The sequence below is a fragment of the Colius striatus genome, chromosome 5 (genome assembly GCF_028858725.1).
Source record: "Colius striatus isolate bColStr4 chromosome 5, bColStr4.1.hap1, whole genome shotgun sequence".
Lineage (NCBI taxonomy): Eukaryota > Metazoa > Chordata > Aves > Coliiformes > Coliidae > Colius > Colius striatus.
The window spans coordinates 10,539,868-10,557,069 of NC_084763.1; the positions used below are offsets into that span (position 1 = coordinate 10,539,868).

Consider the following 17,202-nt stretch of genomic DNA (forward strand, 5'->3'; position numbering starts at 1 on the left):
AGACATGAAGGATTTGGTTCTCCAACACAAGACAAAAAAAAAGAATATCCATCTTGCATGACCTTGAAAAACACATTTTTCAAACAGTACTTTCAAAATAAAAATGGGCTTATTTTGTGTAAGTTTCGCTGGATGTTTCACTTCTTCTCCTTTTCTGCAAACTGGTAAATCCGTATATTATCCTTAAAAATACTGCCCTGCCTATGGCATCACACAAAATGATATTGCAGGACAAGCTGGCTATGTGCTAGAGGAACATGTCAGCTGCAAGGTCTGGTCCTATGACAGAGAGCTACTGCAGCTTCCCCCTCCAACACCTTATCCTGCTACTCAGAGGATAGGAACCACTAATTTTTCAGTACCACACATGATATGGCTGTTAAGAGCTAATGAAACTCCACTGAGAAGATGTATTCTGCAGAAGACATTTTTCAAAGTGTTATCCAGAGTAGTGGTCTTCTGAAGCTCACTCAGCCTTCATGCACCAGAAGAAATTATTTTGTAAAACTTTCAGCATTTTGGGAAAAGAAATGTCATTCATATCACTTCTTGTGTATGTGGGAAAACTTGACCTTGTGTAAAAGTTCCTTCTTCATTCCCAGCATACTGTCCTTCCTCAATCTAAGCAGCATCTCCTCCATAAACAATTGCACCAGTTACTGATTGTTATGAATGTAAACACTTCACTTAGCACCCCTGAAATCTCAAAGAAAAAGTCTGTTCTTAATCCTTTTTTTGTAATCTTGTACAACTTCTGTAACACCAATTCACTTTCCACATTGCAGAAATGGCCATGAACAAGCAAAGTGAGGTGAAAAACATCAAGTTTACATTTATTTTGTGGCTAAATGAGATATACAGTTCTACAACTTGCTCGGAAGAGAGTGAGATGGGTCCAGAACTGCTGTCACTGGAGCACGACTGCAGCACTGACTGCACAGCCCGATCTCAGTTTTGTGCTGTATTTCGGGAGAACAATCACCAGATGGCAGCCGCACATAAACCACAAGCCGTGTTTCCAAGGGCCAGCACTAACTAGAGGTTTTATCCATGTCCTTCTGCAAATGTTATTTTTCAATGACATTACAGCAGAAATTAGATAAACCATCTTATTAGAATATCCATGTTGTTGGAAAGCAAATAATGCACCTCGAAGTGCAGCAGATGCGGCAAAAGCTCCTATTCTTATTCAAAATCAAGTGGATCTATGAAATGCCTATCCCTGCTCCCTTTTGACTAAAGGGGAATTTCATGTCAGTCACACAGTGTGACTGGGTAAAAATACATATCAAAGAAACACCTCTACACAAAGCAATTTGTGCCACAAATTGAGCTCCATCGCGCTGGTAGGTGCTGTATGAATGGAACAGCAGAACAGTCTAAGCCCAGAAGAGCTTACCAGGTGAATAAAACTTGACTCCTATGAGACGTTTCCTTCTGCTTGTCAAATCTGTTTGCCCAGCTCTCACTGAGTCTGCAATGTTCTCCCTGTCATTGCTTTGGGTACCACTGGCATATAGAGGACTCAAGGTAGTCTTTTCTCTTTGTTGGAGTGAACCCAGGCTCATGATGAAAAAGAGGGGAAAGCCCTGTGGTCCTCATGACTGCAACCACCTCAGGTGGGACATGAGTGCACATGTGCTGCACCCCAAAGAAGTGAGACAGGGCCAAGAGGGATGAAAGGTAATGGGACACATATGTTGTGTGATAGCTACACGTATTTTGCTTTACCTCTGTGTTCAGCCTGCAGCTCTTTACATGGTTATCATTAGGGTCTGGCTATCACAGCCACCAATAGCAGGAGCCGGACATATGCATAGCTCTGGGGGCACTGGAAGTGCACATACCATCCTCCCACGCAGTCTCCTCACTCTTGGCCCATGGCCTGGCTCTCACCAGAGCCCTGTATGCCCACGTCTCCCTGGGAAGACACTGGCCTAGATGTTCTCCAGATATCAGCCATAAGCACTTGAGGGAACCAGGTCACAGAGTGTTAAAGACAGAAACTGCGCCTGCCCAGAACACGACAGAAATAGCAAACCTACATGTATCATCAGAGCATTCTGTCTCCAGAACACCCGAGGAAAAAAAAAAAGCAGTTTTGCACCAAGTTCCAGCCAAGTTTTTGGCTGAAGATTGAGTGTATAGTACGGTTATGTCTATCGTGCTGGTGACACAGCACAGCCGGCAAGCAGAGCACAGCAGCCTGGAGCATTAACCAGGCTGAGAAACCTCTCTGAAAAACAAGGTGAGAGGTTTTACTGTCACAGAATCACAGAATGGCAGGGGCTGGAAGGGATCTCTAAAGATCATCCAGTCCAACCCCCCTGCTCAAGCAGGTCCACCTAAATCAGGTCACACAGGAACCCAATGATCATCTGACCTGTCGGCTCCCGGATGCTGCAGCCAGGCAGCCACCGGTACCTGCACTACATACTAGCATACTTTAAAGCTGGTGCACATATTTACTGGTTTAAAAGTAGCTTCAGTACATCTGCTGCACATTCCAGTCAGCTCTGTGACAGCAGGTATAAATATACTCCTTTGTGAAATGCCTGAGGCTGGTGGGTGGGTTGGTTGGCTCTCACTCTTTCACATTACAGGTTGTCCTGAGTTTGTGTGTAGAAGGAAGCTTTAGAGAAGAACTGAATTAGCTTGATAATATTCTATAAGGTACTCATTAATGAAAAATGAAACAATTACCCTTTTTTTTTTTTTAATGCTTATTTCCTCTTCTCCCTACTCAAATCACAGATGAATATAGATCGGGGAAGAAGCATGTTCTCTACATTGTACATCACTGAAAAGGATGTAATTTATTTCCTGCACTGGGGAATCACCCCGTGTATCTCTAGTGGAAGTCAGAAGTGACATCTGTGGGCACTGGTGAACAGGAGTTCACCATCCAGAAGTCTCCGTAATTTGCCTTTCAGGAATATCCCTAGCACAATTTGGTCCACAACACTGGACACTTCCTTTAATAGGTTGTCTGGAACTAGAGAAAGTATTTAATAGAATTATAGAATGGTAGGGTGAGGGAGGGACCTCTGGAGAGCATCCAGTCCAATCCCTTGCTAAAAGTAAGATCCCCTCAATCAGGGGATTGCACAGGAATGGGTCCATGAGGGTTTGAAAACCAGAGCAGACTCCACATCCTCCCTGGGCAGCCTGTGACAGTGCTATTTAAAGTAGCTGGGGAAAGAGGTCATGTCAGGTTGGGTTATACAGGTTAACACTGTGAATGTCCCACATTGTTACTGAGAACAGCAGATTCACCCCTGCACACCACTGTTCTCAGGAGCAAGGCTGCTGCCTTCCCTGTGAGTCAGAGCTTCTCACTGTCTCCTGCCTGTCCTACACAAGAGCATACTGCCCTAGAAATGGTAAAAGTATAAATGAGTAATCTAAGAGCTGAACTTGACAGGAAAAGAGAGAGAACACTGTAGGCAGTTGTCTGTGATAAATGATGCTTCTGCAGTCTGGGAGGTTAGGAGTAGTGATGAATCTAGTCAAAACCTGAAATTGCAGTCACTTTGACAATGGTCTTTTATCTTCCCTCAGCTGATGAAACAGCTTCAAACTTTGCCAGGCCCTCCTCCTACTTTTCCTTGGGAGCCAGTATCACTTCCATCTTATTTCAACTGAGCTTCAGCCAACTGTCATTAATTCAGATTCGTCCCACTGCCAAATGTCGGGAGAGACGGGTGATGGTTGTGTCTGCTTCTGATGAAAATGAGAGGTAGAGCTGAATGTCATCAGCCCACACTGTAGCTCATGTTACATCACAACTTCTCCCAGTAGCAGCTGCACAGAGATAATGAATAAAAAATAAGCAATCGTGGGGAGCCTCGTAGGGCTTTCTGCAACTGAGAGCACCTCACAAAAGGAAGGATGGCTTCCAGCTACTCTGTAAGAGACCTTTGGGGAAAAAAATGAGTGAAAAGCTCCTTTGTTTTTGGTAGGTCCTGCAACTTTTGCCTGGTCAGCAGTGCCTAAAGAAATCAGGAGGCCAGAACAGGTATCTGGCTTTTGGATGTTACTTTGTAGAGATCAATAGTCAGCGATCGTAGGTCTATTTCTATGGTAATAGCTATTAGACTGTTAGGGGGTCTACGAGTGCCAGGCTTAGTAAGCTTGCCTCTCCTGAGGAGAAATGCTAAGTATCAGCCAGTAGCTGACAAGTATACAGAAGATTTATGAAATAGGAATCATATTTCTCATCCATAAAGAAATCAGAGTAATTCAGAACACTAAAAAATGCACCCAGGATAGCACCAAAGGTCCTCTTCTCACAGCCTCACCAAAAGTGAAGTGAATCAAGACTCTCATAGCAGCAGTGGTGAAAGCAATGTGGTGCCATCAGAAAAGCCACGTATGTTCTCATAAAGCTGCCATGAAGCCCAAGCTGAGAGTAGTGTTGGGATTTTGAATTTTGCAGCAAGATTCAAAGGGTCAGCCTATCAAATGGAGCAGTTAGTATAGCAACATGAAGGTCCTTGACTGTGCAAGCAAGCCTCTGATCCTGCTGTGCTCTGTTGAGTGCATGTGAAGACAAGGTAGAGGAGGACATATTAGAAAAAGACCTTTCAAGATCTCAGCACAAGTTGATCACCACTAGATTTTGTTTCAGCCTTTTAAACAAGAAAACTCCTGTCTGTGTTAATCTAAACTAATGTCTCTTAAGTATTTGCTTGTCAAAGACTTTTCTTGTCTTCCTGGATACCTAAGGTATTTTATGGCATTTTTTCCCCTAAGATTGAAACAACAGTAGGTTTTATAACTTTAACTGGGCCATCTGCCTTAAGTATGCAGTGTGTGCATATCTTTTCCCACTAGGATGAATCAGCTTGCTGCAGTAGGACCTAAAATGTGACACATACATGCAATGAAGTGTCATAAACGTGCAATGAATTTTAGGAATGGACTCAGTGAAAGTTGTACAACCCTCCAAAGCTCTTGGAACGAGTGCTTAGACCTGAGGACTGTAGACAGATATGTCCTGACATCATTGACAGGTGTCATGACCACAGACCCAGAAGCCATTTCAAAAGTCTGCCACACTTCTTTCTTTGCTGCTCATCTTGTTTCTGTACTGGAGAACATGGCATCACCACCTCCTGGACCACCATCTTTATATCCATTGCTGAACTTAGACGTATGTATGTGTGTGAGATACATCAAGGAAGACTGTGGCAAAATGAAGCAGCCAGGGAATTCTCAAGAGCTACAGAAATATATTATCTTTCTAGAAGGAATTCTCTGAGGGAACCAAACAAGTCAGGTTGTTTCTAGATGGGGAAGATATGTGGGAAAGTCTGAAGACTTATCATTTCACAACTTTGCTTTTCACTTTGCTTGTTTCTCTCGGTCTTCTTCTCTTTCTGGAGTTACAGGACTTTCCCTCCAGACTTCTTTACATTTCATAATGCAGTAATATGACAAAGATTCCTCTTATTCTTATTTACAGATCCCTTATATATAGAATATGAAAGAATAAGGAGGCTTTTACATGATTCATGTGGAGAAGATGAGAAAAATATAGGCTGTGGCATCATAAAAAAATGGAGGCAACTCAAGGCAGCTAAAAAAGGGGGATATCTACTTTGTGCCAGATCACCTGCAGAAGATAAAACAGTTGCAAAGAGGGATCTGCCTATTATGGATCTACTATTCGTCATGTTTTACGATGGCAAAGCTCTTATTTGGAGGATGTACGTGATCATTAGCCAATGCCAAAGTTTAACATAAATGTCAGGCAATATCAACAGAAGTGTAGTTGCAGGACATTTTTAAGTTCATGTCCTCATTTTGATTGCACCTTTAGCAAGTCTTACCTTTGGTTTTCTCTTTCCCTTTCCTTTACTCTGTACTTAAAAGTCACTGTCTTAAATATGAAGAAAACCAGTGTTCTGTAGGCACTACAGCAAATAGGAAACATGAAATAGCTGTTCACTTCTTAATACTGAAACTAGAGAAAGGGACACAAAAAAATCCTACACCCTTTGAAGTGTGGGAAATGTATGTGCCCTTTCTTCTTGCACTTTTGAAGACACTGCTCCTTCAATTGCAGGCAGACATTACAACAGATAATGGATAATAAACAGGATTCACGTTCCTGGCACTCAGTCAATTATAAGAAATACCAATTGCGTTTAGCAAATATTCCCACGGCGCCAAACCATCAGAGGAGTTGGTGAGTAGGAGGAGTGAAGGTGTGATAATTGAAAGAATTGCTACTTGATAAGTCAGAGGAGCTAATGTGTTAGCTCAGCGTGCAGGGAAGCTAGGACATTCCCAGCTGCCGAAAAAACTGGGTGTATGCAGTCCCTGGCACCACTCGTTGGGACAAGATGAATCACAGGCGCTTCGGTAGTGAGCTACCATGTCACAGTGAGCCAGATGGAGGTGGTTACTTCGCTGATTGATTGCCTCTTGGGCTACCAAGGGCTTTTCCAGCAGGCTAATGCCTTTCTGTTGGCACTCAAGTGCCCAGGAGCGGTGTGTCTGCTTGGGTCAGCAGCATGCAGGAATTCCTCCCGCCTTTTGGGTGCATGGCCACCCTGCAGAGGGAGAGGGGAGTAAATAAGGAGCAAGAGGGAGAGGACGACTACCATGAGCACCAAAATAACCCTGTCTTCCCATGCCTCCCTAATAGATGTTGGTGCTAATGAATTTTCAGGCACATGCTGAGTTAACGGGGGTGAGCAACATTGACACATCCTTTAGTTAAACCCAGTGTTTTACGAAGGCTAATTGAAAAAGGAAGGAGCAGCAGGAGTGGAGTGGGGGGAGAACAAAGCAGAAGAGGTGGGGGGGGAAGAACAGCTCTATTTTTCAGATGCTGAACATGAAATCCCTGCAACAGATGAGTTTACATGCAAGCCTGCACCTCATCAGGGCAAAGATACAGTGAGTGGAGTCGAGTAATTTTCCTCTGCACACGGCATCCCCAGTCCCTAACCCTGCCCAGCCAGCTTTCTCAACTGTGAGCTTTAGAATATAAACAGCCAATAAGTAAGGACAATAACTGTAGTTCCTGCTGAGAGCTAACTCTGCCTGTCATGCATTTGCTGGGTCCTAATACAGGACAGTGAATAAAGCTTCATTACAGAACAATGGAGTTAGCTGCCAGAGCCTACAGATTTGAATAAACAACAAATAAGCAACATCTGCTCCAGCATATGTGTATGGTAAAAAAAAAAGTCACAAAATAAAAGAATTTGTAAATGCCAAAAGCAACACTAAACTGCCAGTGCTACTGTAGAGTGAATTTTTAATTGCACATGCATACAGGCAGGCTGTGGGTATTAGTCTCACATATGTCTGGTTGCTGCCAACCTGGGAGTATAGATGAATTTAATTAAATAAGGATTATCCCTTCTCCCCAGTACAATTACTTATTTATAACAATGATAAAATTGCCTAATAAAAAAGATTGCAATATTTTTTAAAACAGAGCTAGAAAACACTCTGCTTTCCCTGTAAGTCATTCAGGGATGTTTGGGGGGTTTAAGCATCTTTTAAAATTAAGTCTCAGCATTCTGCCAAGAGAGAGAGGAAAAAAAAAAGCCTTATCATAAAGCCTACTGCAGTTAAACAGCTAGAATCTACATTATGGAAAAATATAAAGAAGACACACAGCAGCCAGGGAATTGGCTTTCACAGGGAGTGTAGAAAATTAAGCAATTGGACTAAAATTGAGGCCAGGCTACAGAGCCAAGGGACAATACCACTGGGACAAGCACTTCCATAAGTCACCCGTCTCTAATATGCTCCATCTAGGCAAAGCAGTCTGTTCCTATCTATCTCTATTTCTTCTCATAGTGGGCATCTCCTTTCCCTGCTCCCATTTCAGCAGGGTTGTGTCAGGCTCTCACATCTTCATCATCACTCATCTCCTTTCCAGCAGAGCCTACAACCAAATGAGAGTGGGCCCTTATGGTATCAGGCCCACTGTGTGCTTTGAAAAACAGGCAGCCCATGCCCCATGGGATTTGGAGAGCGAACCTGAATTCAGGCACACTCTGCTGGGAGCTGAGGTTTTCCTTGAGTAGTCTCCTGATGGCCTCTATTTCCCATTTGCTCTTTCTTTGGGGGACCTTGCTTATGGATCTCAACTATGTTTGGCTGAATTTGGTAGAAACCTTCTTAAGAGCTAGGTATTATTCACTACTAACAAGATTATGTTCGTAACTGGCAATTTTTAGCTTGTTTCCATGATGCACAGCAAGTTGAAGTTACAATAAATCTCCCATGGGTTTGAAGGAGTACACCACGTAAGAACAGTGGGAAACAGAGAAAGAGTATGAAAAAAATGCCTGTAAAAAACCAAAAAAAGCTGGAAATCTCCACTTTAAATTTAGGCCAAGTATCAGTGACACTAAAACAACACAAAAGTTCCTGTGTGACCTACTTTAGGTGGTCCTAATCTGCCAGAGAGTTGGACTAGACGATCTTTTGAGGTCCCTTCCAACCCTTAGGATTCTGTGATATATATTCCAGCCTTTAAACAAAACTCTTTAAAAGAGTATTATGGTGCTGCAAAGGCATAAATCTTATATAAGTGCAATTTATGTGTGTGGTTATGATTAATCGCTTAACTAGATGACAATCTTACTAGAATTAAAACCAAATAATTAACTTTCTGCATTTTCTGTCATGAAATTACTACTAAATATGTGCTTATTCCTACGTCTTAAAAGAGTACTCAGGGCATACAGTGATCTTTTTTCCCCTTACATTGTGATTGATATATCTAATACAAACTGGTAAATTCTTAAACTAATACCCTTTAATGCTAAATTCTTTAATTAATGCTTATTAAATAGCACAGACTTTTTTTTAAAGAGATGGACAAAGAAAGGAGAAAAGCATTTGTGGATATTTTATTATGTTTTGAATTTTCCCCCCACAGGATTAGGTCCACATCCTTTTTTTTTTAATTGATCACTGAATGTTTGTCTGAGTGGTGTTTTTCACTGTACCAGTCCTGGGAGGTTGCTGTTCTTTGCATAGATACTGCCACGAGCAAGACTACTGACATGGGGATTGGTCTTTGTTTATGAAGATCAAGATATCCAATAAAAAATTAAAAAAATATCAAAAGTAACCTCATGTAACTCAGGTAACAAATCATACAGTCTGAATAGCAACAAGGACCTGACATTAAGCCCCAAAAGTCACCGGAGTCACATGTTGACAGACTGGACACATACAACCATGCCAGAAGATGTGGCATGAGCAGTTGAGCACCACAGCTATGCAATCTATCACTCCATTCAAATAAAACCCCTATCAAAATAGCAAAGGTTTGCTCACAGATTATTTAGAAAAGAAAAAAAATACCCTCCAGACCTGAGGAATCCATGCTATACTCCATTGCCACTACTCAGCTTCAACAATTCCCAAGAAAAACCCACACACTTTAAAGAAACCCCCGGAGCCAGTGGTACTTAAGTCACTACCTTCACAAGCTCATGATTTTATTCCTGCAAATCCAGCTGTCATTCCAGCCAATGGCACCTGTGAATGACCTGCATCTGCTGATATCTCAATTTTTTTTAATACCTGTGCATGAACTTGAGTAACTTTAATTTATTGAGCTGTCTCCCTAATACTGATTTAACATAGTCCTCAAAAGCTGAGGGCTCACCAAATTTCACCTTTGTTCCTTGCTATCTGATTCATGTTACTATTTCTTTCACATTAAATTTCTGTCTCATTTACAAAAAATACAAACCTGCCAGTGCTGCTTTGAGCTCTGGTTAGCAAGAGTCCCTAGAGAGCAAGACCAAGCACACTCTGCTTTGGGGGCTGAACAGACATTTCCCCAATACCACCACCACCCTCCCTGAGAGCAAACCTTTCTCAGGATCCAATCTTAGATTGCCCCAAATGACAGTGTAACATCTGGTCTTTGTTTTCAGTCCTTTCATAGACACCTCAAATAACTTATTTTTTAACACATGTTTCAGTGCTATGTTAGCTCATGTGGTGATAGGAGACCCAGATGATTGGGTAGAGGTCATGCTACCACCAGAACATCCTGTTTGTGTGGTCCTGGGTGAGCTAGGTACAGAGTGGAAGCAGAGCCACTATCTCCTGGCTCTTGGTTGACTTTTCTCCTAGGGATCTGAGAGCTGGTGAATAAGAGGTCCTCCGAGTCTGACAAGAACAACAGCAAAGCTTTGATGTTGCTTGGAAAAGTAGTCTGTTTAAAGCATCTGACAGGGACCCCTCATACTCAAAGCTGTGCATATGAGATGCCCTTTTCATGTGCACTCATTTTGTCTCCCTGACAAGCTAAGAATATTTTACAGCCCTATGATTTATCAGGTCTTATCACCTAGACTGGCACTTGTAGAAATAATACATTCAAGTGCCAGAGGTGAAAGTACAGAGAAGAAAAATATTGTTAGGATAAACTTTTGAATCATCTACATGAGAATAATGTTTCAAAAACAAAACTGCCCAAATGGTCTGTTTCTTAACACTCACCTGAAGTGGTGTCAGGAGCATTTCCACACAGACTTTCATCCTCAAAACTCTGAATCTGAAAAAAAAAGTAAGAGAAGAGGAAAAATTCTTATTGATGGTAACGATTATGAGTGTACAGCTTATCATGAAGGGGAGGGTAGGAGTAAAAACAACAATAAAAAATATCCTGGACATTTAAAAAATGAGAATTTAAAATATTTCAGATGGTTCCTTTTTGGTTGTCTCCTCTTTAAAATATTTTTTCTTGTCATAAAGTATTCTCTAATCTCAGGACCTTTCCAAGCTTGCTCAAAGTAACCAGTACATAAAGGTTCCCAACACATGAATACACTAACAATCTTATTTGAACAGCCTCAGAGAAATGTCTCTAGAAAAGAAAAAAAAAAAGAAGAAACTCAAAGAAATGTAACCATATGGAGATAAATTCTTGCCAAAGAGTGTATGTAAGGTCAGATTTTTTTTATCCTCTAGGAATGAAGACTCATTTGACTTTGTCATAGTATCAAGGGGAATAGCATGTCATGGTGATGCATAAATGCCTTCAGAAAATAAAAACTTAACAGAAAAGGGGATCCATTAGATACAAATAACACAGGAGCGTGCATATTGGATCTGTTCTCCATGGAATCTGTAGCTCGGGAGATCTCTAAGCCCCTCATTGTGAAAGGCTAGAAGAGTAAAAGACAAGAATTGCTCTCTATGTGCTTGTTACTCAGTTCCTCACACATCTGCTACTGGCCATTGCCAGATTAACAATTTAGATTCCTGATGGTTTCAGCCAGTACACGGCTCTTACAGACTTAATTTAGTTATATGGTAGAGAGTACTCAGAAGTTAAACAAGATATACCCTGTCTAGTTTGTGAATACAGCATTCACCACTTTGTCTCAGATGTCAAACTGGGGAGTTTTTGATGATCTGCATTTACTGCTTTGTCAATGTCCTCACTTCTGTGTTAGCCTCTAGTCACAGAGCTGCAAGTCCAGCATGCTAAGTGCTTTACAAAGACATATGGGCTGCTTTGGGACTATCAATTTGCTGTGCTGGAGATCTCTGAAAGACATTTTCTTCCCCACTGAGGCTAATAATCAAGCCCAGGCTTTGATTCTTGGGTTGGCTCTGCCGACACTAAAACTGCACCAAATCTCTCACAGAAAAATATATCCTTGGAATGACTTAAAAAGAAAAATATTATTTCTTTGAGAAGAATACTGCTGCCTTAATCAACATTATCCAATATTTTAAAAACCAGAAAACTCTTTTCAGCTCCCCATCTTTTCCAGCCACTTTTACTGCTCCCTGCTTCACTCATTTCCTCCATGTCATGCTTCATATATTTTCAGGGAGGTGCCAACCATCCCATTTCTCCTCTTTATTTTGATTCTTACAGTAGAGCCTAATATAAGTAGGCTAATATAAGACTCCTTCCTTTTCCTCATTCTTGAAGGATGTCTGGAAGAGTATTCCTGTTGGCATCTCAGTAGCGTCCATATGATGGGAGAGCATCCTATTGTAGTCCTTTTTGTGCAGTAGTACAGCCAGAAAATTTGTGTTCACAAAATGGCTACAGATGTAAGAGAGGAGCTGGCAAGCATCTTGATCTCTGCTTCTTCATATTGAGTTCTCACAGAGAGCTGAGTATCATAAACTTCACAGACTGGATATAAGAACAAGCTGCTGTTCTGAGTTATTCTGGTTCTAGGATGTTCAGCTTACAGATTGATATTTCAAACACTGCTGTAAAACTAAGGTTAATTTTGTAATGCAGCTTTCTGAAAAAGCACACCAGAAAATGAGCTTACAGGGGGAAAAAAGAAAAAAAAGATAGGGGAAAAAACCCCAACTCTGGCTAATGACAGAATCTGCAAAAAATATCCTTTACCATACGTATTGGTATTCCTGTTTGCAAGGAACCAAACCTAGCGCTGCGGAAAACACATTGGCTCCTACACTATCATGCTAGTGGAATGAATCCTGTCTGGGTAACTTCAATGCCATCTTCCTTGATGGTATCTTAACACAATTTCAAATAATCAAAACCTCAATGAGTAGTGCAAATCATACTAGTTTTCCCCAGAATGCTGTTGTATGATGCTTCTCGAAACAATTTACTTTAGCTTCCATCCTAAATATGGGTGCAGATACATTGCTAGTACAATAAGCAAAAAAAAAAATCAGCTCACCTCTTCCATTTCAAATGAGTCTGGCAGCTTGCAGTTTAGGCTGGTCCCTTTTTTGAGTGCGTGGGACGTAGGCAGAAGTAGTTCCTTTCTTGGTCTGTCTTTGGCAGACATCTCACATGCAGGAGAAAGGTGGCACTGTTCTGTAGCTAGGTGTGATGAAACCCAGGCAGTACGCGATGGGATTGGTGGACACTGGGAGGTGGGATATGCTGAGGTGCCTTTGTCTCTGAGAGTTTGCTCCTGGGTCAGACAGTCCAATGTAACACATGCAGAAAAGCCCACCTGGACTGTTCCCTTCTCAACAGTATCTGTGCAAGAACAGGGTTGCTCTTTCCTGCTGGGCAGGCTGGCGTTTCCAGGTGCCAGCGAGCCCTGTTTCACCAGCACTGTTGGCCGAGATGCTCTTTTCAGAAGCTGACTCATTCTCCGCTTTGCTCGTGTGACCACAGGGCTGCTCTTTGCAGCTTCCAGGAGACAGGTCTCATCCTCACCGGTGCTCAGTGCTTTGATCTGTTGAGCGTTGACATCGGCCAGCAAAGATGAGAGGGCACTGGTTACGTGGTCAAGTACTTCCAGCTGTCGAAAACGTTCTTAAGTTTGGCAGAATGGAAGGCAACATGGTCATTGAGAATTATAATTTGAACTAATCAGTTACAGTGATTACTCAATCTTGTCATGACCAAGAAATGTACTAAGCACCTCATTCAAAAGTGGCTACATTTTTCCATTAGCTTCCAGAGGATCCATTCAGGCTACATGCAGATGACATTGCATAACTCTTTGTATTAGACAAACATTTGTGCAATGTTGAATTCACTGGGTCATGTGCAGCTGCTCCATGTGAACAGAGGTAACAGAACCCAATCTGAAATTCTCCAGTTGGCTGGGCCAGACACGGATGCCATTTCGGAGGATTTATTAAAATTCATGTGAATAAAGTTACTAAAATCTGATCTCAAATGTTTGCAGCTGGCAGCTGTCCAGAATAACTGCAAAATGCATATAGCCATTAACTGATAAAAACTGACCACAGGAAGCTATGTTCTTGTTTTCTTAGCAACACAAAGCAAAACAACCCCCAGAAACTCATAGCTGATATTGTATAAAGATTCCCGGATTTTTTTTCATTGTACTAACCTTCTGTAACTTTTGTATCATTTTTTTTTTCCCATGGCATAACATCTAAAGAGAAGTGAATAATGTTTTCCCTAAGGGATCGTGGAGATTTACATCACTACAACACTACAAAGTTATTTATACAAAGAAGCACAACACATTTGCTTGCACGTTGTGTCTGTACCTATCCTGAGGCAATGAACATGTCACCAGAACTCCTCCTTCCTTGAGAGATTCATTGAGGACAGTAGATGGCAAAAAGCTAACTTTCTTGGCTGCCATTTCTCTCAGAGAGCAGCCAAATTTACTGCATGCAGTCTGCATGCAGGCTGTTGGTAATGCCATTTCACTGACAATTAGACAAGGAGGGGATTTTTAACATGAATCCAAGCTGGTCCTTTGCATCTGGGATCAATACCATGACATGCAATTCCTGAGAGTTACTGTATCTCAAGAATACTACTTTTTTTTTTTCTTCAACCCAGATATTGCCTGATTTTTCACACCGAAGGAAAACATTGTCATTGCTGCCACTTTTTAAAACATGGTCAAATGTTTCACCTGGTGTTGTTTAAAGGAGTTATTTGATCTGTCATTACACACATTACACAGTATTGTATAGTTTTCTTATTCATAAGCTTAGGATGTCAGAATTAATAATTTTTGGTTTTGTACATCCATTGTGCTACCACATGTTCTCCATGTAAAGCACATTTTATCCTCAGTATTTCGTCTGGCTCTCGCTGCATCAGCAGATAAAAATGCCAAGTGCTAATCTCCTTTGACTGACAGCAACACAGCAGTCCAGACCTTCTTTTGATTTGAACCAGAACCAAACTTCCTGCAATTGGAAATAGTTTTTACACACTGCTTAGCTCTTGTAAATTATTGCAAAGTGCTTTTACACCCAAAGAACAAATCAAATGAGAGAAATGATAAATTAAAAACATAGACAAAACCCCTCACTCTGCTCATGAAGAAATTATGTCAGGGACAGCCTTGCTCCACGAGCTATTTCCTCCAGGCAAGCAGTCCCTTCAGTTTCTATGCATGCTCCCCAAGGATTATGCCTCAAATAGGCAAGAGGGTGAGATCTCTTTAGTCCCTGCAGCCTGCTGTGAAACAGTCCAAAATAGTAGCACAGACAAGATGTTAAAGGACGTAAACACAGATTCGTTTTCACTAGAAACTTCAGTCGAAAACAGCAAATGGCTGTGCTGTAAACAAGATCAATGAATCTTCAACAGAGTCTGTGTCTTTCACGAGGCTTCTAATGATCAACCATTTCATAATTTAGGAGGGGAAGCTCACAGTTTTGTTCCTCCTTCCTTAAATGTGGTATTATATAGGCTGACATAGTTATCTACATGAAAGATTTGGAAAGTCTTCAGCAAGCCAACAGTGAAATGAAGGAACATTGAACGTTTCCAGAGACAGAAAGAAATTTTCAATCAATTGTTTTTTTGGGGTTTTTTTTTTGGCAGCAAATGGCAGAATTTGAAACATAAAACAAAGAAGTAAAAAATTTCAGTGGGAAAATCAAGACATTTGAAATTGCTCAGTTTTATCTCAGAAAATGTAAAAATGAAATTTCAGCATTGTCTACTTTGTCATCTATGGAAGTACTCTCCCTTTTTTAGATTGCTTTGACTTGAGACTTGGCAATGCTGCCTTTGTTTGAGTCAAAGCTGTACTTTAAAGAATGTATTTAGCAATCATTTCATTTGAGGGGTGGATTTGCTGGCTGACATCTCTTTCCTCTCTCCTAGCTGACCTGTGGTGGTTGAAGAACAACCATATATCGTGGGAATGGTGTCTACCTAATACACCCATCTCAGACAAGAGTCAGACTTGAACTACTCCAGTGAAGGGCTTGCAGAAGCCAGGAGAGATTGAAATGAGTGTGAAAAATCCACAAAAACACAACACTAAAGCCCAAGTAGATTTAGATATGTTGGTATGGAAAGGTGGTACTGAAACCTGGAGGGATGTTTTTTAATATTGAGCGTCAGATTGAAACATTTCAAAATTTCTGGACTAAAATGTTCAGAAACTTGGAGTTTTCAAATAGTTTGGAGGTCAACATATTCAGAAATAGAATTATTTTTCATTTAAGATAAGGTCTGACTGTCAAGTGACTGTATTTCTCCAGTTAGAAAGGCAAATATAACTTCTAATGAGGTCAGTAAAATTTTCATCACTGGTGAAAGATGGGGATAAGCTTTTCTTTTGGATCTGTCTCAGAAACTGAAAGGCTGACTGACATTTAAAAAATACATCCTATTTTTGTGAATGGAACCTTTTGAAAACTCTCTCTGGCAATGCTGGGGAAACAGCACCAAATGAGAGGACAACAAATAACTCTATAACAATCCACATATTTTAGAAGATCTAATCATCAGCAAAGTAGTCCTGGAAAACTGTATTAATTAGAAGCAGTGAACAGACAGATGGAAACAGAAAAGAACTGCACTAGGAAATTAATGAAATGTTAAAGTGGAGAGGGATCATTCTGTTATGGTCACTCTCAACTCCCACTCCTTTTTTCCTCCAGGTTTCTTGTCTTCCATATTGAACCTATAATCTTTCTCCTTATCTCTCACTTTCTCAGAGTAACACGTTCAACTAAATCAATTAACTTTCTTTGCTGATTCAGAGAATAAGAGAAAGCAAACTGACAATGAGATAACCTCTCAGTTATTCACTAACTCAGATTAATCAGTTTCTTCGTTTTCCATGACTGGAGACTGGATTCAGACTTTATTTGCATTGAAATGGTCCTGTGATAACAAACCAAACAGGATGAGAACAACTGAATCCATCCAGCACCTCTGTCTCTGGGAGCAGTGGTTCAATAGTCTTGAAATCTCTAGAAGTGGTGCGTGGTCTGCCTCATTTTGGCACTTTCATTTCAATGCCTGGATGAAGTGGTCCTCTGAAAATACGGACTTTTGAGTTCCCAAAATTGTTCATGGAAAGGTAAAAGCAGTGAAACATCTCTAGACATGAACCTTCTACTTAGAGAGAAGCATCTTTGTCTGGATCTTCTTCTGGGGGCCTTCAAAAGCACTTATTGCCACTACAAGGAATGTCAGCTTCTGCTTTAGAAGAGCTGGCTCATTAGATGCCTGAAAATCTGGGTGCAGTATTAGTAGTGGATGCAGATAGACTTAGGTACAGCTCTAGAGATGCAATTCATTTTAAAATCCAATAAACATCCATTTGCCACTCTTCCTTCTTCCTATACCTCATTAGGCAATCTAAGGTTGACGAGACTGGAAAAAGCAGGTTTTGAACAAAGACCATTTGTGGGTATTCCTCAGATATTGGTACATCTGATAAATCTCTTTCTTAACCGTCAATCCTCTCCTGCAACACCAGATGGAAGAAGCTACTTGTGCAAGAT

At 41.0% G+C, this 17,202-nt stretch overlaps 1 protein-coding gene across 1 annotated transcript in view; it reads right to left on the reverse strand.

Moving 5' to 3' along the window:
- ITPRID1 (ITPR interacting domain containing 1) overlaps positions 1 to 17,202 on the reverse strand; it is a 50,298-nt gene that overhangs the window by 13,599 nt on the left and 19,497 nt on the right. The window contains exons 5-6 of the mRNA XM_061996883.1: positions 12,681 to 13,270; positions 10,498 to 10,552 (exon numbers count right to left, since the gene is read on the reverse strand). Of these exons, the coding sequence (XP_061852867.1) occupies positions 10,498 to 10,552; positions 12,681 to 13,270 (645 nt within the window). The remainder of the gene's footprint in view (positions 1 to 10,497; positions 10,553 to 12,680; positions 13,271 to 17,202) is intronic.